This window comes from Balaenoptera ricei, chromosome 5 (genome assembly GCF_028023285.1).
Source record: "Balaenoptera ricei isolate mBalRic1 chromosome 5, mBalRic1.hap2, whole genome shotgun sequence".
Classification (NCBI taxonomy): Eukaryota; Metazoa; Chordata; class Mammalia; order Artiodactyla; family Balaenopteridae; genus Balaenoptera; species Balaenoptera ricei.
In genome coordinates, this window is record NC_082643.1 from 70702825 (window position 1) to 70720493 (window position 17669).

The following is a 17669-nucleotide window of genomic DNA, read 5'->3' on the forward strand; positions in this document are numbered from 1 at the left end:
GATTTTTAGGGCAATGAATATATTCTGTATGATATTATAATGGTGGATACATGTCATTATACATTTGTCCAAACCCATAGAATATACAACACCCGTTGTGAACTGTAGTGCAATCTATAGACTTTGGATGATTAGGCTGTGTCAGCGTAGGTTCATCAGTTATAACAAAGGCACCCCTCTGGCGTGGAATGTTGATAACGGTGGGGGCTGTGCATGTAAGGGCACAGGGGAATATGGGAAGTCTATCCTTCCACTCAGTTTCGCTGTGAACCTAAAACTGCTCTCAAAAATAAAGTCTTAAAAAAAAATTAAGGGATAGGCCAGTAGTAAAGTGATGATCTTTTTTTTTTTAAATTAATTAATTAATTAATTTATTTTTGGTTGTGTTGGGTCTTCATTTCTGTGCGAGGGCTTTCTCTAGTTGTGGCAAGCGGGGGCCACTCTTCATCACCATGCGCAGGCCTCTCACTATCGCGGGCTCTCTTGTTGGGAGCACAGGCTCCAGACCCGCAGGCTCAGTAGTTGTGGCTCATGGGCCTAGTTGCTCCGCGGCATGTGGGATCTTCCCAGACCAGGGCTCGAACCCGTGTCCCCTGCATTGGCAGGCAGATTCTCAACCACTGCGCCACCAGGGAAGCCCTAAAGTGAAGATCTAAAAAGCTGTAATGACTCTAGAACCCACTTTGATAAGTTACTGCGGGTCACCAAAGAACAAAAATGGATTTCACCAACAGGAATTGTTGAGACAGATAAAACATAAGAGAAAACCTAAAACATTCTGTGAGTTAATGATGTGACAGTAGCCAAACTTACAATGAACACGTAAACAGCTTTGAACTTACAGTACACGAGGATACTTAAATAATGTGAGGAGCTCTGTGTGAGTCGAGCTTATGGTGAGGAAGAAGGAAGAAAATGACCAAAAACAAATGTCTGGGTTGGATTCTAACAAATTGTGGTGGCTATTATGATAGATAATACAGTGGTTGGACAGTAAGAGGGAGAATAGATGAAAGGCAAAGACTGTTTAGTTATTGTATATAATTCAGGCTGGAATGAAAAGAACCTTGGAACTAGGGCATTAACAGTGGAAGTGGTTGCAGAAAAAAGTGAGATAAGCAACAGAAGCAGAATCAGTAGAACTTGACACATAATTAAACAGGAGTAGGTGTTTTGAGTGAGAGTGAAGGGTTAAAGATTTTTTTAAGTGTTAGAAAAGATGGTAGTGTATTTACTTAGGTAAAGAAAACAGGAATATTATTGGGGTAGTCAAGGTGATTAAGATAATTTTTCCTTTGTGTATGTTAAGCTTGAGCTACTAGCGATCTAAACCATGTGGAACTATTTGATTGGTAGCTGGAGATTCCTTTTGGGAACTCACAAGAAATATAGATTTTGGCATCATCTACATGAGGGTGATAATTAAAGCTAAAAGAGCACATGATAATATCAAGGGAAGAGAGTATACGATAGCATTATTATTGTCAAATAATATAGAGAGGCAGAAGAACACAGTGAACACTGAGGAAGAGGGTATTGGACTTGGAAATTAAGCAGCCTGAGAACAGTTTTAGCAGGATGATATAACTTTAGGAAGCGACTCTTTGGATTTGAAGGGAATGGATATGTGATGTTATCAGGATCACGCTGGTAGGTTAGAAGTACGGTGATGATAATGAAGATGGAGGTAGAGGATGTAATAGCTAAAATTTATTTATTCCTTACACAACGGGATTAGAGATAGGTCTTCACTGCCACTTTGAGACTCAGAGGGTTTGTTACTTGTCTGAAGCCCAAAGCCAATAAGCAGCAGAGTGAAGAGTTAGGCTTACTCAATCTGCTGTCCTTCCTCAGAAGGAAGGGAGGAAAGGAACAGAAAAGAGAATAATGATGACCTAAGAAAGAAGGGAAGTTGAGGAAGTATTATATGTTCTTAATTTTCTTAGTGAAGTGGGACTTAACATTACTCATAATACGATGGTATGTGTGTGGGTACATGCATTCCTCGAGTTTCTTTCTGATCATTAAATAGAGGAAACTACTCTGAAGAAAGCATCTATGAAATAATGTATTTGAGGTTTAATAAATAATAATAGGTAAAAGATCATTAACCAAAATGTATATTTTAAAACTGTGCATCTCACTATATTCAATTTAAATCATTCCACGATTGCCTTCTGCATATCAAATTAATTTGTTTTTATACTAATGTATATATATTTTACAGCATGTATATAATTTAAAATTCTGTTTTAGAAATAAGGATTACAAGAGTCTATAGATATGAATTAGTGATTATAAGGTTTGATTAGAAATGTACTTACTCTATAAAATGTTATTTTCTTCATCCATGGTCTATGAATTACATGACAGATCGCTACACTAGCCTACTTAAATAACGTACAGTCAGAAAGGGAACCACTTTTTAAAAAATACTTTAAAAAAAGTTTATGGAGCATGGTGACTATGGTTGATAATACTATATTGTATAACTGAAATTTGCCAAGAAAGTAGAACTTCAGTGTTTTCACCAAAAAAAAAAAAGAAAGAAAGAAAGAAAAAAGTGAATATGTGAGGTGATAGATGTTTTAATTAACTTGAAGGTGGGAATCCTTTCACAGTATATATGTATATATCACATTGTGTACTTTAAATATATTACACCTTTATTTATTACTTATATCTCAATAAGCCTGAAAAAAATGTTTATTAAAATTTTTAAACTTATATAAAAGTAGAGATTATAGTATAATGAACCCTCAGCAATCAGCTGGCTTCAGCAATTTGCAACTTACATAGCACATTTTTAAAACTTTTACCTATTTTATAAAATATTTTTAAACAGCACCATGTGCTATGGTCCTAAGAGCTCTAAAATATTTTATAGTCTTAAAGGAATTTTAATTTTGAAATGTGAAAGTCTTCAGAGTAAAATAGTTAAAAGAAAATACGAGTGAAATTACCTAATTTGAATGAGTCTATAATATGGTGATTTTACATCTTTCTCCTTCCTTTTTCTCCCAATGCCATCATTACTGTCCTAGCTCAGGGCCAGGTTCTGTCATATTCGGCTATTGCATTAGTCTTCTAAGCAGTCAAGAAGTGGTCCATCTCCTTCCCATTTACCTTCTTCTCACCAGACTTTTCCTCATCTAAAATACAAATATTATTGCCTTTCTGCTTTAGAAATCTTGCTTCCTTTTCATTGCTATGGATTAAATTCAAGTTCTTGGTGAGTCATTTCAGCCTCTTCACAGTCTCGTTACAGTTTGTATAATGTCTCATGATTCTCCTATCCTGATGTGTGCTGTGACACTTAAAAGTATCCTCTATATAGTCTGTTGTTCTGATGTATTTGTTTTTATTTTTCTCTCAATCTAAAATGCCTTTTTGTTCAAAGTGTCATTTTTATGTTGTTTATTTATTTATTTTTGACTGTGTTGGGTCTTCGTTGCTGCACGCGGGCTTTCTCTAGGTGTGGTGAGCGGGGGCTACTCTTCTTTGTGGTGTGCGGGCTACTCATTGCAGTGGCCTCTCTTGTTGCAGAGCACGGGCTGTAGGTGCGCGGGCTTCAGTAGTTGTGGCCCATGGGCTCTAGAGCACAGGCTCAGTAGTTGTGGCGCACGGGCTTAGTTGTTCCATGGCATGTGGGATCTTCCCGGACCAGGGTTCGAACCCGTGTCCCCTGCATTGGCAGGTGGATTCTTAACCACTGCGCCACCAGGGAAGTCTTAAAATGCTTTTAATTCCTCTGTTTTTAAACCTCTACTCATTCTTCCAACTTCCCACATGTTCCCTCTAACATAGTGATCCTTCCCCAAACTAAATGAATCTTTGTTTTACCATAATAATTTGTTCATACTCCCCGATTCTGACATTGTCATATAATGGTTAATTGCTTACATGTTTATCTTTTCTGACGTGAGCTACTTGATACCAGGAACCAGGTCTCTCTTTCCAGGCAGTACCTGCAGCACTGCCCTTGGTGGTAGGTGCTTAGTAAAAGTTTGTATTTTAAATCAAGTGTAGCCTTAAGAACATTGCTGTGGCCTGTGCCCTTTTTCTTCTAACAAAGCATAGTATCATTGTGTTAGCCAGAGCTTCTGATAGTTCTTTCAGAATAGTCTGATGTTGACTATATTTTATTCATTCATTTAACAGTTAATTTCAGAAACATCTGCTGTGTAATTTAAAATGAGATTATTAAGTTATGGTGAGTAGTGGTGAGGATTCCATTAGAAAATAGGTGTTTTTACCCCATCATCACACTTAAGAGAGAAGAGGCATCCCTGCTTACTCCTCCTGACACACCAGGAAAACCGCCAGTGTTGTAGACTATAGCAGCCAAGGACAAACACTGGCTGAGAAAATCCCCATCATATTTTACAGATTTTATCCGCCTCACTCCTATGTACCGGCATAATTTCTTCTTGTCTGAATCAGATCTCTGCCAGCTTTGTTTCATTTATGTCCAAGTCTGAGTAGATGGTATATCGTTTACCCAGCATCAAGATTAGATAATGAAAATACATTTAATCTAACATTATCACAAGGTTTTTATTATAGCTTCAAATGCGTTTATTGTGATCTCATTTATTTTGAAATTTATTTTGTACCCTTTCCAGTAATAAACAGCCATTCAAGATGACTCTCTTGCGTTCTTGAATGAAACTTTCATGGGGTCTCTTTAAAGAAAACAGCATCCACGAATTGTTACATAAAAGGAGGCTAGCATGTGTCATGGTCAGATGGAGTGTAGGTTACATGAAAACTTAGAAGCACAAATGTGAATGGCTTTTGCTAAAAGAATTTAATCAATCACTAAAATGAGAGAACTGGCCTTTTCATTCTCATATTAGAAGCCACAATAAAAGGAGGTTAAGGAAGGCAAAAGATTCGAAGATTACCTGAGCTTGACTTTAGCCACAATTTCATTTTTATCTTGGAAGATTCAAGAAGGAAGGGCAACCACTGATTAAAATTGCAGCTTGCAAACTATGCAGTCCAATACCTTAGGTTTCTTTCTTCCTAAAAGGAGGTAGATCAATCCTGGGTAATGATCCAGGCACATCCAAGCCTATCTGTTACTGTTTTAGATTGCCAGTGACCAGAAAAGAAGAGAGGAAAAAGGGCTTTAACCAATCACCTGCTGATTTAGACTGTATGTATTTGGTTTAGGCCCAGCATTTTTACAGCTCTGCACTGTCCACTGTTTTTTTGATAATATTAAATATGTATTTTAAAGAGTTTCTGATCTCTTATTTCCTCCAAACCACATCTTTTTTTTTTAAATTAGTCCAGGTAATTTAATTAGTTATTGTTAATAATGTTACAGTTAGTGACATCTGACAGTCAAGGAGATTGATAAGACCTAGTCCCTTCCCCAGCATCACAAACTGCATTTTTCTGTTAGTTTCCCCTTCTCCTCACATGCTTATTATAACATATGTTATTTATTACGATTGAGGCACTAAACAGCTGATTGGAAGCTCTGTGTACATGGAGGGGCCTTTTTGACTGTGGTCTTGAGTGTGTGATCATCTGAACCATCAGTGTCAGATCTTTGGTTGGAAGCTGGTCAGAGTCCCCTGGAGGGGTCCTTCAGTAGCCCAAATGGGAGGGTTTAGACTTGGCTGCTAGCATTCTGGGGATGTAGAGACAGAAGATAACTGGGGGTTTTGATATTTAGCATATACCTTTTTACCTAAGCTCCCTGTCTTCAGTGTGGTACCTTGTCTTCAACTGTAGTGTCCCCCAGTCGACATCTCTGTTTTGCCCTTTCGTAAGAAGGGCAATTCCTCTGTGGGTAGGTTGGAGGGACAGCCAACGTGCTAAGTAGAGTGGGTGAAGGGAATGGGAGGGAGGGTCTAAATGTTTCCTAAACTATCGTTCAACCAGTCCTCTTCTTTTTAACTTCACCTTCACCCACACTTTCATAGTACTTAAATTCTCCAATTCTTGAGCCTTTGGGGAGTTCCAAGGTACTGACTGGATGATCTTTCCTTCACTCTTCATGGCAAGCTTACTCACTTCCCTCTGCTTGTGACTTAAATGTCATCTTCTCAGTGGTCATTCTAAAATCTTCACCTCCATTGCAACTTGCTATCCTATAAAGTCAGTCTGAGATAATATATATTTTCTTTGCTCTGTCATTAGACTTTTAGCTCTACAAGGACGGGGATTGTTTAGGAGAGATTGCCATCTTTAGTTGCAAATTATTGAAATATTTCAGTATCGTTGTTACGCTGCGAAAATCTTTTCAGTAAATTCTTTTGCTTTCCCTGGAAGCTACATGTTGCTGTTGGTACTCTATACATAGATACTAATTAAAGGATCAAATTAGAGTATAAAGGATTGTGAACCTTAGATTCATTATTGATCTATTACATTATTATGAAATAATAACATTATAAAAAGTGGAAATGGTTTTAAAGGTTATGTAATAAAAATAATGACCCTTTCTTCCATTCTGGATCAAGATAATCACTGTCCATAGTTTTTAGTGTACCATTTTTCATGTCTATTATTTATCAATCTCTGTAGCACCCTCCATCTTTTTTTAAAAAAAAAAACACAAATGGGAGTTTTTATATGTATATTTTTTCTGTCCCTATTTTTATTTTAACAATGTAAATCAGAGATTGTTCTATTATCAGCCCATATATATTTGTCTCTTTCTCTCTAACGTTGAATATTATTTCAATAAAAGAAAGTACTATAAATTTTTTTTTTTTTACCAGTCTGTATGGATAAGCTGTTTGGGACTTACCCCAACTAGAGGCTACTGTGAAAAAAATACTACAGTAAACATTCTGGTACATATGTCTTTGCATTCGTCTATATGTGAATATAGAGAATAATTTGTATTCTTTTTAGTTGTGGCAGTGGGTTGCATGTACTATAAACATGTTTTAAATAGTTTATCCTTTCAAAAGCTCACATTGAAAGTACATCTGCTTGATAACGATTAGGCCATCCTCAACCATACTGTAATCAAATCGAGAGGTTAATACAAAGTCCTTGATTAGTAATTTATACAGTGTTTAGTGCAGTACACTTATTTCATATTTTTGTACTGATGGTAACATGAGTGTTCTTTTGCATTCAAACATCATTTCTGAGTTCTTATTATGGACAAAATAACTCATCCTCACTTTTTGGTTTAGGGAAAGCTCTGTGAGGATGTCAGATCTTCAGAAATCTTTGAGAAAGCATGAGTTTGTTGAGAAATGAAAAGTGTGAGGTATAGAAAACAGTGTAAGTGTTTCTGAGAAGGTTATTGCACTCTTCCAGTCTGCTTGGCCATTACTTTATTGTATAAACACCCTATGTGAGTAATAAACTACTTAGATCAACACTCCTCAAAATATTACTGAAGACCTTTAAATTAAATATTACAGTGAAAAGAGGGATCAAGTGAGGGGGATCAAATAAGTCAAATAAGTTGGTAAGAAACAGCTTATTATCTCTCTTACACTACCCCCAGCCCAGGTTTTAAATACACAATTCACATTAGGATAGCTCAGTAATTTTCAAACTTTTAGATACTTTTAAAAACAATGTTCTATTGGACTTGCTATGAGACGTACTGTTTTACTTAAATTTTAGAGCTAGTTAACTGGGCATATATATAATTGGACGGGATCCTCATCATGTTGCATGTTTGTAGTGTATAATAGTCGGTTTTAGAAGTCGATGACTTGTCTAAAAGATAATTACCAAAGTGTGCTTAGCATATAAGGGCTCAAGTGCCAAGGACATGCCAAAAACCTTTACCTATTAAGAAAGTCAAGCGCTATGGAATTCAGGTATTTTACTGACCCCAATTAAATTAGTTAGAAATGTGATTCTCTGATAGTTAGATTAGGAATTTTTAAATTTCAGTGGCAGATACATTTGTGACTTTATTTTCATGAAGTTATAGCAATAAATGAGAGAGGGAAATTGGGGCTCTTGGATAGATAAGCTTCAGAATATACGTATTTCTAAATTCCAGTTTTTTTCATGGAAAAATGGCATTTGTTTTCCTATGATATATATTTTAGATAAAAATTCAATAAAAAAAGCATAAAGTAGAAAGTTTAGAAAATCATCCTAAAAAATCTCAACAAAAGAATCAGTCATAATATATGTGAACATAATTTGAGACATCTCTTATGTTCAGTAAGTTAGGTAACTATATGTGGGGTAAGCAGCAAGGCAAGTAGGTAGAAAGGCTGACAGAAGGGGTCATGCTAGGTATGCTATTCTAAGTTAAACTAATAATATTAAATTTTGTTTGTATTAGCAGATTAGAACCTTTCCTTGAAACAATCTAATTACTAATGAAAACAAAAACAAAACCATCTCACGAATCTCAACTGTTTATTATCGGTAAGATTTCTAATATTTTGCATATATACTTTTTTTTTTTTTCAACTGTAGGAGAAGCCATTATCTAGATCTCTTCAGAGGGGTGAAGATCTTCAGTTTGACCAGGTATGCCAATGTGGGGGGAATATTTTTTCCTGAAAGGAAAATATTTATCCTAACAGTCTGATCCAAATACATCCAATATTAAGAAATTTATTTATTTTGTTTAGTGGTCCTGTATGTTTTTATACACTAGATTCCGTCTGGAACTGGTAGTCTGTTTTTTAACAAAACAAATAGAATGAGTTATGAACTGTGAGCTTCATAGTTCATAGAATGAGCTGTGAACTTTATTGATTCCTGTTCATTAAATAAGCATTTTAAAACTTTGCTTTTCATTGGTACCCTCTTTACTATGCCCTTTGGAAATCTTTTAAGAAATTTTCAATCATATCCCTCAATCTTTCCTTGTATACAATTTTTACATAATAATATTTGACCTTTTAACATTTATTTTTTCCTGTTGGGGGTATCAGAACCTTTATACTGAGACATCCAGCCTGGTTCTCTCCCTCTCCACCCCATTTTGAAGGCAGAGCCAGAGACAAGGACTTGGTTCTGGAAAGAGATTCCAAGGAAGAGACTTGAGAGATTGAGGCAGGGAAGAGGAAGAACTGATAGAGATCACTGCTCTGGGCACTGGGGGTTCATTCTATTCTGAGAATCATACAGAATGTCACCCATTTTTGTCTTTCTGAAGAATGGAGGGCTGGAGCATTTATCTGCAGCCCCCATCTCCAGCAGTTGAGGGTTGCCCTAAGAGGCATTAACTACTTGTAGCTGTGCTTGTGCAAAGGCCAAATGGACTGTCTGTGTCAAAAAGCCAAAGAAGCTTAAAAAGAAAGATATACAGTGGCCAACCCTCCCCCTCCAAAAAAACCCTGCAAAACCAAAAACCTTTTTATATAATACCAATATCTAAAATTTAGTGGTAATCCTCTAATGTCAGTTCTTTCCTCTTGCTAATATTGAATGTTGGATCAAGTGTTATTTTTGTCATAATTATGTTTGTTCAAGACTTATTTCATTACATGTTGATTGTCTGCAAAACCCAATAACCCAGATCAGCTTTCTGTTGCCATCTAGTATTCCTGAGCTACTCTTCTCATAATTATGTATCTAGGAAATAGAAGTTAATGTTCATATTAGTCTGCTTGATTAGATAAAGATGACTGGTTAGGATTACTTGGTGGAGGCTTACCAAAATGCTGTGTTTCTGGATCCCACTCCAGTTCTGCTGACTCCGAATCACCAAGAGCAGTGCTCTGGCACTTGTATTTTGCAACAGCTCCCTAGGTGATTCTGAAGCACACACTTAGTAAATAGCCACTGGTCTAAGAAGAAACCATAAATAAGAAGGCTAGTTTTCTGTTACAGTAATAATAAGATCACCTCATATAACCCTTTTCAAATCTTAATGCCATTACAAAGGGTACTAATTGTTACTAGTTATTAATTAATTATTAATGTATTATTAATATATTATTTTAAAGCTATTTAGATTATTCACATCTTGAATCCATTTTACTAATGATGAATGAACAATCAATATGAAATCTTATTAAACAACATTTTAAGGAAAACTTCCATTTCTTTTTTTATGTAAATGATTAATAAAACTATTATCATGCCCCATACCTTGATTTTTTTCCACAATAAAAAGCTATGAGTGGGGTAAACTGCTTTAATATGTATTTACCGTAGTAGATGGTGTTTTGTTGTTCCTTCTTTAGGTATTAAAAGGGATTTCCTTTGAGTGGTATTGTTCATTGTTAATGAAATATAAATTTTCAAAAGTGGCTAAATAAAATTCGAATCTTGTTTTTACTTTAATTCCCTATATTAGAAACTATTCACCTGTCACATTATGGTAATTTATAAATAAAAGCATGATTAAAGGAAGGCAGAGATCATGAAAAAGAGAAAAATAGCATACATAATCAAACTTTCATTCTTTTTTATATGAAAAATGTAAAATATTGGGAAAAATAAATGTTTAATTCCTAGAGGTATCAATTTATCTTCATTAACTGATACTTCCTACAGTCGTGGAACTGAACGAGACCTTGAGTATTCCTGCAACCTGTAGTTTTTTAGTTAAGCAAAACAAAGTGAAGCATGTTTTGCTGTATGCTAATTTTAAAATACTAATTTTACAAGCAATGGGTTGAATCAGATACAGAATCGCTTATGAAGAGGGAGTGTTTTTTCTCTGGATCCTCAAGATGAAGAGTGACCTTAGGGATGACTAATGGTAGCTGGTGTACCTCTTACCACCATTACAGGCAAGTTGGGTTCATTCATGAAATGAATCTGATAACTCACCTACAATCCCTTAAACTTAAGGGATGCCTCAAATTGAGTTGCAGGTGTCCATCCCACTTCATTTATCTTTCTGCTGTTCATTTATATATTCTAAGCTTTAAAAGCATATATACACAACACATTTCTAATATGTTTATTTGTGAGTATCACAAATTAATTATGTAATTATAATTCTCTGTTCGGTGTCATAGCAGCACAGAATAAAGTGGAGCTTTTCTCACAGTTCTAACATGGTGTAGTCTTCTCTGTTTCTGCATCTCGTCATCCCTTCTAGTGGCAACATTTTAGAACATTTCATTCACAGGAGCAGAGAGGAACTGGCCGGGGGAAGGAAGTAGGTGTGGTTGTTTCATGTTCTGTGTTACAGTTCACCCAGAGGTGTCATGTGTGTAATCAGGGATGTTACTGATGGTCAAGTTTTTACACATGTGAATAGCATATGGAGGCAGGAAAAAGGTGGAAAGTCTCTGAGCTAAACTGAATGGATTTGGGTAAACGTTAATAGCCGGTGAAACTTAGCTCACTTTACTTTATTACTTGGCTAAACCCCTAGCCCTTATTTTATTTTATTTATTTTTTAATATTTAAATGTAAGTGGCATTTTTTGTATTTATTTTTTTCCCTTTTATTTTAAAACACGTTTATTGCTTTGGAGTTACTGCGTTTAGTGTATTTTTCTTCTAGAAATGTTACTCATTTCTAAGTGATTGGTAGTAGCGGGAGGAGCATGGCACTTTGATGTTGTATTTTACTTCTGGTAACGTCTTGTATTTTCAGTTGATAAGCTCTATGAGCTCAGTAGCAGAGCACTGTCTCCCTTCCTTACTTCGCACCTTGTTTGACTGGTACAGACGCCAGAATGGAACTGAAGATGAATCTTATGAGTATAGGCCTCGGTCTAGCACAAAATCTAAGGGGTAAGTGGCTCATTTTCTGCTGTTCAACCTGGGCTCAAAACACTTCCAATGAAGCGGGTAATAGTGTTATCAACTGATGATTGTGATTGTTTGGTTACTTTTGTTATGAAGTGGTAACAAGGGGAAAAGATAGTCCACACTTAAACTGTAAATCTAGGAAAGATATCAGTTAAAGTAGGTGCTGCCCTACAGGAGTCATCACTGGGACTAGTCATGCAAAACTGAATTTCTGTAGTTCAGTGAGGAGCTTTAACAGTCATGGAAGAAGTTAAGAAAATATTCGAAGGAAGTCCTGTTCACGTGGTTTGTGAAGGGAAACAGTTGTTGCGATACAGGAAGACTGCCAAAACCCTAAATTCTCATACCACGAGACTCTTCTTGGTGTTAAATCCTCGAACTTGTCTTCTCCTTCTTCAAATTTCCCAGGTAGATCATGGCTTTAAGTAAAACATCTATTTGTGTTCAGGTGATGGCCCATGGTTTAGAATTGTACTTCAGTAGATGCCACTTGTGATTTTTCAACTTAGATTTGTGAAAAAAATGACCTGGCACTGTATTTTCGTGTTTTTCTTCCTCTTACTAATTCTTTTAGATTAGGTTTAATTTCTGACAGATGTAATAGTGAGATGTGCATATAAGTTCCTAATGTACAAAAAGAGAAAGAACATAAGAACGTGTAATACATACGTTGGGTTATTTTAAAAACTTGTAACGATTGCTGTGGGACACCATATGTACTAGGAACTCAGTAAATAACATGAAGTACTACCAAGAGCTATTTGAGAATTTATAGTTTTAATGCAATCCTAATTTGGGATTCTTGTTTCAGGGATGAACAGCAACGTGAAAGAGATTATCTTCTTGAAAGAAGAGATTTAGCAGTAGATTTCATTTTTTGTTTAGTTTTAGTTGAAGTTCTAAAGCAGGTAAGCTCTTTTGTTTCTACAAAGTCTGTATTTCTTATTTTTTGCTAATTTTGCCGCAACTAAAAGATCCCGCCTACCGCAGCTAAGACCTGGTACAGCCAAAATAAATAAATAAATGCATATTAAAAAGAAACTACCTGTACTGATATGAAAATGTTTTTGTAGTTTGTAGTCTTTAAAAAGTTATATAGATCATTCAAAGATGTTCCATATATGTCTAGTCATGCACACTGTAGTGTTTTGAAAAAAAGTCAGGCTACCTAAAAGAAAAAAAATCATATTTTGCACAGCACATGACATGTTCGGACAGGGAGTTTTGTTTCTGTTGTATAAAATGGAATAGAATATATAATACAGCAGGAAACAGCAAATGTAAGATATAAAAGTTAATTGATTTGATAGTCTTTTTTAACATAGCTAATATAAAAATATTTGAATTATGTAATCATTTATACTTTGCCTTTGTTTTTACAATATATGTGAAAAGACACTGAAATCTGAATATCCGAAATCTGAAAATAAAAATAATTTTTTTGGCTTTGTTTTGTTTAAAAATAATTTTGAATACGTGACATAGATAAATGCATTAATCAAAGATAAAAACAATTTAATTTGTACTGTCCATGAGGTTGTTTTTAGTAGAGGTGGAAAAGAACTTTCCTCTGCAAGTTGTGCTTTCTGAAAGCCAGATATGCTTTCTGTGATCTCTTAGTTTAGCTGGGATCCTAAGATGCTAAGGCTGAAGTCAGTAAGGATATAGGAGGAGCTGCGGACCAGAAACACTGCACCATGAACGGACTTGGACTAGGGCTCATTGTGGTTGATCCCTGGCATTTCTTATGTGCTAAATGTAGGTCTTGTGAGTGGTTTGGTAATCAGCATTTGCACTTCTTTACTTAGTTAAATCATAGAGATATTTCTTCTTCCAGCAAAAGAAATTGCAAACTCCGTGCACTGACATTCAGGCTCTACTGTGCCTTTTTTCCTTTGTTTCCCACGATTTTCTTCTACTTAGCAGTGTCTCTCTTCTCATCTAAAAGTTGCCCTTAATTGCACTGACTTCAGAACTTCAGTGCACAGGCAACCCCTTGGAGGTTTTTCTTCTTCCTCTTCCCCTTCCTTCTCTCTTGTCCTTTCCCCCGTCCCATTGTCCTTGTCTTCATCGTCCTTTTCCTCCTCTTCCTTTAAGAAAATAATAGTCCCGGGACTTCCCTGGCACTCCAGTGGTTAAGACTTCTTCCAATGCAGGGGGTGTGGGTTTGATCCCTGGTAGGGGAGCTAAGATCCCACATGCCTTGGGGCCAACAAACCAAAACGTAAAACAGAAGCAATATTGTAACAAATTCAACAATGACTTAAAAAAAAAATCCCATGTAGGTTTTCTCTTTCTTAGTAAAAGGCAAGTCTTTTTAGCTTCTTCAAAACTAATTAAACTATAGAAAATGAAGTAAAAATCAATAGAACTTTCTGAAATATCATGACAAACGAACCCAATTTTTTCCCGTATCAAAACGGTGTACGGTTTAATAGCTCCGGCGAGTAATCAGTGTAGCATATATTGAATTTAATAGGACTTTTACTTTTGTCCCACATAATATACATGTATTAAAATGTGATTCAGGTTTATTTTGATGAGATGGACAGCCCCAGGAGTATTGAAATATCGATACATGGTTGGATCAGTCTTAAAGAGGAATATATATTAATTGTGGGTTAGTTCTTGACCTCATATATTATAAATTGTTTGTTTCTTAAATAATTTGTCATGTCTTTATCAGACATTATCATGTGTCATCATCACATATTTAGATCTCTTCAAAATGCACGAAGAACTCTGTATCCCTTGTACCAGCTGGTCACTACAGTAAACTTTGGGAGATAACCACGGCAAGTGTGTTTTTTATTGTTTTTTTTTTAATATGTGCCGTGCTAGTTTTTTGGGTTTTTTTTAACTTTTGGGTTTGTTTATTTATTTATTTATTTATTTATTTATTTATTTATTTATTTATTTATTTATGGCTGTGTTGGGTCTTCGTTTCTGTGCGAGGGCTTTCTCTAGTTGCAGCAAGTGGGGGCCACTCTTCATCGCGGTGCGCGGGTCTCTCACTGTCGTGGCCTCTCTTGTTGCGGAGCACAGGCTCCAGACGTGCAGGCTCAGTAAATTGTGGCTCACGGGCCTAGTTGCCCTGCGACATGTGGGATCTTCCCAGACCAGGGCTCGAACCCGTGTCCCCTGCATTGGCAGGCAGATTCTCAACCACTGTGATTTTAGCCATACATTTATTCATTGAAACAAACAAGATTGGGAAACCAAGCTTATGAGCCACTTCAGGCTCTTGGCTTAGTTTTATGGGTGCTTATTGTGAAGTATCAGAAGGAGGAGTAGATCCTTAGTATTTTCAGGTTTGACATTAGCATTTTATTTTATTTATTTATTTTATTTTTATTTTTTTAAATTTTTGAATTTTATTTTATTTATTTTTTTATATAGCAGGTTCTTATTAGTCATCCATTTTATACACATCAGTGTATACATGTCAATCCCAATCTTCCAGTTCATCACACGACATAAGCATTTTAGATGTTGGTGAGCAGCCCTGAAGGTTATGGGGTTATTTGTGATTTTGCTGAGTCATGAGTTTATTCACTGTCCTTTGCACTGAGGGCTGATCATTTACATAATGAGCGCACCTTGCTGACTCCCCGTTGTCCATGTCTTAACCTGGTTTTGTGGTTTTCTACTTTCATGATGTGCTAAAAGCATTAGATCTGGGGAAGTGGTGGTGGGAATAGCTTTGGAATAAAACTTGGCTATTCTTTAGAGTCTGCTAGATACATCCTTCTTGAATGTTCAAATAGAATTAGGTCTGCTTCCAAAATCACGCAAATGGCAAGATCTAAAAAATTCTTGATGCTATAGATGGGAATACTACTCCATGAAAGTAGAACGTTTTCTCTATAAACTGAACTGGGATTCTTTCCTGCCCCAGCCCCCCGTTTTTTGGAGATTCAGCTTGGGAATTTTTTTTATTATTGTAAATAAGGGGAGAAGTAGGAATTTCAAGAACATCTGAGCATCCTGATAGTGTTCATTCTTAAAATAAAATTTTTAGAGGTTGTGCTTTTTTTCTTCCAAAAATTAAAGATGAGATAATATTTCTTCTCTCACTTCTGTTTCTGTCTCTTTTCTAGTTATAATATGATAAAACTGAAAGTTTTCTTTCCTCATTTGTTCCATTTATTAAATGCATTTTCATATATCAGAAACTGGGCACACAGTATTTTCTAGAGAAGTATGCACTGGCTTCTAAACTTCAGTCCCCTCATGTGTAAAACAGGTGACAAATACTACTGTGTAAGGCCGCTATAAGTGTTATAAATGATGTATAAAAAATGCCTAAGTAATACCCGGCACACAGACACGTGAAAATTGTTGTTGGTGGCATTATTAATAATTAATATTATTAAGGTAGTAATAAAGAGCACACAACATAGCTAAGGTAGTGTCCCTAGCTGTCATTGTTAGACTTCTGGCATAACTGGAGCAAATAAAGACTACTTAGGAGAAAGTATAGGTGTAAGTTAACTTGTGTTTCATATCTCTGGCCTAGAGCACACCAAACATCCCTGTAAAGAAGTCAGTATGGTAAAACCACAACACAGCACAGTAAATGGGGCCCAAAAAATTAAGTCACGTAAAATGCAGTGTCTGGGGCCAGCCTGCGTGATTATCGCTGTGAATTCTGGAGTAAGTTCTGGAAGTCGGGCTGCTGGATCCAGATACAGCATATTCCCGACTAAAGTTTGGTATCACCTAGTGGTAGATATCTACTTTGTTTTAACCATCAATGGGCTAATCATAGGGCTTACTGGGACTTACGGGACAACAGCAGTGACTTCAGTAACCTTTTTCTTACCTTGGGGCCTATTTTGTTTGGCCCAATCCAGGGAAGATGAAGCTAGGAAAATACATCTGCCTCCCCACTTCCTAATGGGCTCTGGGTTCCCTACCAGGCCTTGTCCTCAATATCTCCATCCTATATTCTAGTTCCGTCATCTGCCCTACATTCCTAGGAAGTAAGAATTTTGTCCTAGTCCCTTTTAGAGAAGGGTGGAAAAGGTGAGAGACCAAGAATCTCCAATTGTAATGTACCCAGTTTTGCATTCTCTCAGGGCTGATAATTATGGGGTTCTAATCTATTACCTACATTTTTTACTGGTAAAGAAGTAGAAACTTCCTCCAGGTTACATAACTAGTGAAAAGAGAAGCTTGGCTTTTCTTCATTAGAATGATAAAAAGTGTAGAAAGACCTTTTGGTCTAATGAAGAAAATGTTTTTATATGTTATATAATGATTTGATTATACTTCACCTATAACAGTTTTTTGGAACTTGAAAAGATGTCTGTAAATTGAATAGGGAAGAACAATAGCCAAGCTATCTCTGAAGAAAAATAAGGGAGGACTTGTGGTGCCAGACATGAGAACTTATTAGTAAGCCCTAATAATTAAGACAACATGATTTTAGTATAGACGTGTATAAATTGATAGAATAGAGAGCTCACAAACAGACCCACACATATAAAGAACTAGAATCTATATCAATGACGTCTTGGATAATCTTTGACCCATCAGTTCTTCCTTTTGGACGCTTTCCCATGGAACTATACAAGTAAATAATGTTAAATGCACAAGATGTTTACTGTATAACATTATATATATTGAATATTGAAAATCTGGAATGAAATGTTCATTAATAGGGAGCTCATTAAATAAATTATAATATATATACTGAGTATTACATGGCTGCTAAATAGTGTAAGGAGGAGCTAAGTACTGATGCGGAAAGATGCATCATTCCATTAAGTAAAAAATAAGCTGTGTGGATGAGTGTGTGTAGGAAAAAGCCTGGAAGTAGACATATACCAGTAGTGATTATACATGGGGGAAGGGGCAGGGATTTTACTTTCTGGTTTAAATGTTTTGATGTGTTGTCCATATTAGGAACTGGCATGTAATTTTTAAAGAACTAAACAAAACAAACATTTAAATAACAGATTTCTAATAAAACCATAAATAATTTTAAATTGT

General features: G+C 35.9%; 1 protein-coding gene across 7 annotated transcripts in view; it reads left to right on the forward strand.

The window, feature by feature from the left end:
- The window catches only part of FRYL (FRY like transcription coactivator), a 240196-nt gene that overhangs the window by 107329 nt on the left and 115198 nt on the right, over nt 1-17669 (forward strand). For all 7 annotated transcript variants that reach the window (XM_059923043.1, XM_059923047.1, XM_059923046.1 and 4 more), the window contains exons 5-7: nt 8425-8478; nt 11515-11654; nt 12484-12580. In XM_059923043.1, the coding sequence (XP_059779026.1) occupies nt 8425-8478; nt 11515-11654; nt 12484-12580 (291 nt within the window). The remainder of the gene's footprint in view (nt 1-8424; nt 8479-11514; nt 11655-12483; nt 12581-17669) is intronic.